General features: G+C 42.3%; 1 protein-coding gene across 1 annotated transcript in view; it reads right to left on the reverse strand.

Moving 5' to 3' along the window:
* The window catches only part of tmtc2b (transmembrane O-mannosyltransferase targeting cadherins 2b), an 83865-nt gene extending 77806 nt beyond the window's left edge, over nt 1–6059 (reverse strand). Inside the window, exon 1 of the mRNA XM_004568261.2 lies at nt 5587–6059. Coding sequence (XP_004568318.2) covers nt 5587–5669 — 83 coding nt within the window. The 5' untranslated portion in view covers nt 5670–6059. The remainder of the gene's footprint in view (nt 1–5586) is intronic.
* Between the last annotated feature and the right edge of the window lie 558 nt (nt 6060–6617).

Genomic DNA, 6617 nt, shown 5'->3' on the forward strand with positions numbered 1-6617 from the left:
GGTTCAACCACCAGAATATTCTTTGTGTGCATTTTTACATGTTAGGACATCCACCAATGAAACGCTTTCTCAAGTTTAGTCTCCATTGCATGTTTACAGATATGCAGGTCTTTCTGTCTTATTACCCCCTTTCTGTCCTCACCACAGTGAATGCAACATAAGAGCCAACATTTTTTAAATGAACTTCAGGAGTTTCGGTGCAGTAACAAAGATGCAGCGTGGCCATATTCTGGGCCCAATGACAGTGTGTAGGAGTGAGAGTAGCATCGTTTCTACTCAGCTGATTCCTATTACCCTGAATATGAACTCACTCCATCCAAGACGCATGCTTCGAGCAATTCTGTGGGGTTTTGTTGGAAAGAAAAGAAACATATCAGAACCCCTCATTAATGGTATTTTTAGAAACAAACGAATTTCTGCCAGGCTAGCTTATCTTGCAATTGTGGTGAGAGAGAAAATAACAATTTCTACCCTCACTGGCTATCTGTTGGAAAACGAGAACTTGGGAAAATTGAGATCCAATCTTTCTGTGGTTGAAAGTGAGCCGATCTTTCCGCGCTGGTGTAAAGGAGTCATGTTTTAAAAGAAGAATCTTCTTTCTTCCTTTTCTCTTTCTGGTACATTTGAAGGGAAATCTGAGAGATACTGTAATGAAGATTTCAAAAAGTTGTCACATTCACCGCACACTGGCAGCGCTCACACGTGGAATGTCAACAGACTCACACTGGAGCTAAAAATCTGTAACTGATAATCAGAAACATTCCTGCTAGAATATTTATTAGAGAAAGTGTGGAGCCACCAGGAGTGAGTAGGATACCTCCCACATGTCTCCTTCCTATCCTGCCAGCAGATTATACAGTCTGGCAGTCGAAGGAAGGAAATGCAGGACCCAAGGTTCTTACCGTTGACAACAGAGTCGCACTGAAGAAAACCATTACAGCTCTTTCATCTGTGCTTTTTTAAAACGAATTCTTTGCATTCTTAACTTGATTTAAATTTGCAATATACCTTTTTTAAATTTTTGTTCTAATATATTTGCGATAACTTTGAAGATAAGAATCATTACATATGTTAATGTCCATAAAATTTCAAGATCACAGAGTCTTTCAAGTCAAATGTGAAGGACTTTGACCCAGGAGATTGGGGTTCATGTTTGTTTGCATCTATGACTGCTGGGTTAGGATTAGGTTAGTTTTAGGAAAAGATCACAGCTTTGGTAAAAACAGACCTATGATTTTTTGGGTCTATTTTAATGCTTTCTAACACGTGTAAATGTTTACCACATGTTAGAAAAGCCCTGGCTGAGTGGAGAACTCTTTCCCGTTAAAGGACATTAAGTTAAAAAGACTTAATATGTAAAGTTTTATTTAACTGAATTTAACAGAACAGCACTGCAACCTAAAACTAACAGATTAAAGAGTTCTTCACATTTACACAGAAGAGCTTTAATTTTCTTCAACTGAATTGTTCGGGAATAGAGGAAACCTGACTCCAATATTATTTCTGCCTCACTTTTTCAGTCTGATACTTGGTGCTGGGAAAAGCAATCGAGGAATATGAATCTGTTGTGATGGAAAACCATATAAGAGCGGTGAGAATGAATCAAAGCAGCTAATCTGAAGGCCGTAACATAAATGATGAGTTGAAAAATGCTGGAAAGCTCTGTGTATCACAGAGTCAGGTGATAATTATGTGCACGTTTGTCATTTTGGTTGCATTACACAGATTCGATCTATTCTAAACAGTGATTATGGCCCCTTTGAAAAACTAAATACATGAGTTTTAATGCATTATATTATTTTGTCTATCTTCACTGACTGTCAGCATGAACTCTGATGTCTCCATCCTGGCAACTACAAGCAACAAACAACCTACATTTGAATCCACTTCAAATGCTCCCCCTGAAACTGGTGATGGGAGAAAAACCCTAAACTGCTTACCGAACGAGACCATCTGGAGACGCTGGATGATAGAAGCCGGGGGCCTAAAGGTTTTTGGGGGGGTAGCTGAAAGGAAGAGAGACGGAGGGGAAAAAAGATGCAGAGAGAAACAGCAGCGTAGCTACATCTACGAAACCATGTCGTGAGTCCCTCTCTGCAGGCAGGACGATAATTACAGGGCGCAGGCTAAGAAACCCTGACTGGGAAAAAAAGAAGAGATATTCAGGCTGCTGGGTTGCCGCCCTTGGGCCCTCAAGATAACCACAATGCTAAGCAGCAATCCTACAGTATAGGCTATGAGAGTAGGGTTCAAGATCACTGCAGTGACACTGTGCCAAAGAAGAGACAGCTATGGACAAGCCTATACTGGGGCAGGTAGGTCAAAGTATTCTGGTCTCCACCTCAGAGGCCAGATTAAGGTTGTCTACACGTCTCTGAAGTTAAACTTGAAGAAAACTTGAATTAATCTGAACTAAAAACAAATATTTAATAGTTTCTTTTTCCTTCACCATATTTACTATAACATTTGGGTGGTGTCAACATGAGTCACCACCCAAACCTCACATAAACTGCCTCAGCAAAGCAGCTTTTGGTTCTGCCCTCAATCCCAACTTCTCTAATAAAACTTTCAGTGCGTGGAGCTGTACGATGACTCGCCGTTACCAACTGTCTGACCATTATAAATCACTGGCCATGCCCAGGGAGGCTGCGTCCTTCAGCGTGACCCACAACCTTCACACATCCTCACACAGTCAAATTGTACACCATAACACGAGGCTGGAAAAATGAGGTGGGTGCAGTTCATCACATCCATCAAACTCCTGACAGTGAACAATAATCCATAAAGCCAGTGTGTGTGTGTGTTTGGGGGGTGAAATATATCTTAAAAACAGTCCAGTGTTTACAGCTACTAAATGGAGAAGTTGGCAGCTTTTTAAGCTTCATTAAAAACACCGTCACCTTGATTAACCTGCGCTCAACAGGTTTTTATAACCGAATAAAAGAATCCTGCAATCAAACCACGGAGGTCTTTTCATTATCACGCGAGTTCCTGGTGCACACGGCTTACAGAATATTGCACCAGTATTTCTCGTCTGACGTTTATCTGAGCTCTCCCATTCCTTCGCTCAGCCCTAACTGTAGATTGCAGCAGTGCTGATATGAACTACATGACGTATGATTCCCATTTTCCAGTACAGGTGTCAAAGCTGTGTATGTGCTAATGATGACTGTGTCCCAGGGAGGGAAAGGAAAAGCCCCCTCCCCGCGGGAATTTGGCCGTGGCGAGCAGGTCGCTTCTCCACGCTGTCATTCGTATCAAATGAGGGGCATTACCGGCTGCAGGGTCAGAAAACTGACTTGCATGGAATTATTTTATTTAGACTCTGGACAAAAATAATTAAACATGTGTAAACAAAATTTTCCCCTCTCCTTTTAAATGTGAACTTCCTTGGTTACCGCCTTGGTTACCAGGCATAAAGTTATTAATGTGTAACCACTGAACACACATATGATAAGACGCATGTGACCGAGGCACTCCTGATACCATGAGAAGAATGAATTTGAAGAAAACAAAAAAAGCACTGCTACAAAGCGACTATGAATCCTCAGGTGTCTCTTCTATGGCATCTTTGTGCCTCCCAGGCATTTTATGCACACTGCAATCTTGAATTTTGATTTTAAATCACAAACTGATTTAAGTCTGGGCATTAGTTTCACAGCCAGCAGCAAAGGAGAAACACAATCTATCTTTTCACCGACAGGAATCAATGCCGCCTTGTGAAAAACAGCTATATTTATTTTTTTCTCCTCAGCTGTTTACCATAAAAAGTTCAATCGAAGCTATAAATCTTTATTTTGGGGTATGCCGTCGTTATATTCTGTAACTCTGGTGTCCTTTTAGTTTATGAAAAACAATATCTGAATGATGCATAAATTAGTGTCACAGTTTAAATAAATCCACTCTAAAGGCTGCAGGGTGTTTAGTAATGGCAAGCTCGAAGTCTGATTTATTGCCATTACAAATTTAGTATTTTCCATAATGACAGCATAAAGACATCATCTTTTTTCAAACCTAACCCAGCATTAGCAAGTCAGATCAGTTTGTATGCCCAGGACTGTTGTACTTAAAATGATACAGCACCGCCGCACACACCCTTCCTCTCTCCTCCCTCCTCGCTCTCGGTGGAGCCCAGGGGGGGGACAGGAGACGGCTGCTAATTGCAAGCCTGGAACACACGGTGTTAAAAACAGATAACGCTGGATGTGACAGATAGCCTGCAATAGAACAAGATGTCAGAGACAGAATACTGTACGTCAGAGCAAAACCCCGGCTGGGATGGGCGAATTCGGTCACTCATCTGTTTCACCAAAAAAGCCAGAAAAAATTTGGAGCCAAACTCCTGCGGTAATAAATAATTATTTTACAATTATGTTAACATCTCCTCATAGAATTATCAAGGTTTGGCGTCTGTATTACATTCAAACTTGGAGGGGCTATCCAACAGCCGGCTCTCACCTCTCCACCTTCCTATCATGTAAGTGTGTGAATCACCCGACCTAAGCACCAAGTGCAAAACGCACAGCAACACACAACTGTAAAAGAAAAAGTGTCACACTTTCAGCAAAAAAAGAAAGAAAGAAAAAGACCAGGGGGGATGTACTCAGCAGGAAATGTTCTATATCCAGAGCAGTGAGCAGAGATGTGCAGGAAATACACCACGTTCAGTGTTTGTACACTAAGCTGTATTCTCTGTGCGTGCTTTACTCTTTAAGACACATATAATAAATGCACAGCACTGCACAATATTCTGTTCAGAGAAAAAGCATCCCAGACTGACAACTATGAATACTGGCTGTAGTAATATTGATAGGATGTTGATACAGTGATAGGAGCATAAAATGTGCATGCAGCTGACCTACATCAAGGCAATGGATGGAGAGTAAGGAGCCGGAGGCACTGACAACCATTCAGCCATCAAATATCAAAAGGCCAGCTATGAGTAATGCATTTCCCTGCATAACAGCGACTGAGCCCACAAACCAATGAAATGGGTTACAACGTTGCCTCTTTTAAGTAAATGAATAAGAAAACGCTCTGCACACTCGTGCATGTGTGGAACTGCTGCAGAGATATGAGGCACGTTTTTTTTCCTGTTGGGATCAATTGATTCCCCAGCACATCTCAAGACCTTGAGACTTTGAAGAAGTTATTTCTGAGGCGTACGGGCGCGCTGCCTGACTACACTTTTCAACTTACGGAAAAACAACAAGCTGTGATCCAAGACAGATCAGCTGTAACACGGGAATGTTGAAATATTAGCCCAAAGGAATTATCTTTCAAGGCAGCTGCCACACATGTCACAAACAAGCACGTGTCTGGACTGTGGACTCTGACAGTGACTTTCAAAGCAGTGGGACATTTCCATCACTCAGCTTCTCCTCAGAGCACAAACTACCGATACGTGATACCTGCCTTCAAGCGGACTGTTTGTAGTGATAGACACAACGCTCTGTTTTGATGCTGACGCAATGAAATGCCTCCTTCCTCCAAGTTGTAAATCATCGCTTCTCTACAGAACTGATGAGGTTTCCTGCTAGTGGATACAGCACCGTGCGTTTGGATGTCATTCATTCACTCAAGTACCTGTCATCGTAGCAGAAATCGGCGCCCAGAGTGTTGACATACAGGACCAGAGCCACGGCGCCGCACAGCAATTCTGCAAACATTTCTGCCTCGCACGCGCGCGGGGAAATACTAACAAAAACTAAACTAAACAAACTGGGAAATGAGAAAAAATAAAGAAAATTAAAAAGATGCAAAGCGAGACACAGAGAAGCAGCGAGTCCCGGTTTCTAGTCCCTCTCAGTCCCCGTCTTTGTCAGGATGTCTCTGCGAAAACAAGTCCATTCTCTCCCCCCCATCATCCTCGCTGAAGTGCGCAAAGTGGATAATCCATAGGTGGCTTTCTTTCTAACCCATGTTGGGTCTGAGCCCGAGAGCTTTTTATCCCGCTGAGAGTTGGGCAGGAAATAAAACACGAGCAGCGTTTCGTGGATCTGTGACAACACACGCAGCACGCCTCCCTGACACAGAGGAGGATCAGCCTCTGATGCTCAGCGGCCGCTGCTGGCTAAACGTCGCGATTGAGACAGAGGTCAAGTCAGACAGTCTGGAATTGTCCAACATCCGAGTAGACTTTCAAAATAAACTTTCCAGTGAGCAGCGCGAACAAAAACAGGTGTCCAAGTGCATCTAAAGGTTGACAAAAGAACACGGTAGCCTTATTTAATGAAAGTCCTGCGATGTAGTGTGAGGATGTAGATGAGCAGATAAAACAAGGCGTAAAAGACACATAACTGCTTTTTGACCACACATGAGGTTCATTTTAACAAAGCTTTATATTATTCAGTGAGCTCCCCCATATAGGATTTTTATATATAGCCTACTCTTTTAATAATTAATATTTAGTTTTCTAATATAACTTCATTTCTGTCAAACCTTAAGATTTAATATGGACGATTAATCTACTTTCCTTCCGCTCCAAACCTTCGCATTTCTGCAAACTTGACGCAGCTATGCTCCTAACACATGTGGTTTGAGAGAACCCGAGCGCATGCGCACCTCCCCTCCTCTAGAAAGGGGATAAATCACACTAGGTGGGGCTGAGAACCGCT

The sequence above is a fragment of the Maylandia zebra genome, linkage group LG7, assembly GCF_041146795.1.
Source record: "Maylandia zebra isolate NMK-2024a linkage group LG7, Mzebra_GT3a, whole genome shotgun sequence".
In the NCBI taxonomy this organism is placed as follows: domain Eukaryota; kingdom Metazoa; phylum Chordata; class Actinopteri; order Cichliformes; family Cichlidae; genus Maylandia; species Maylandia zebra.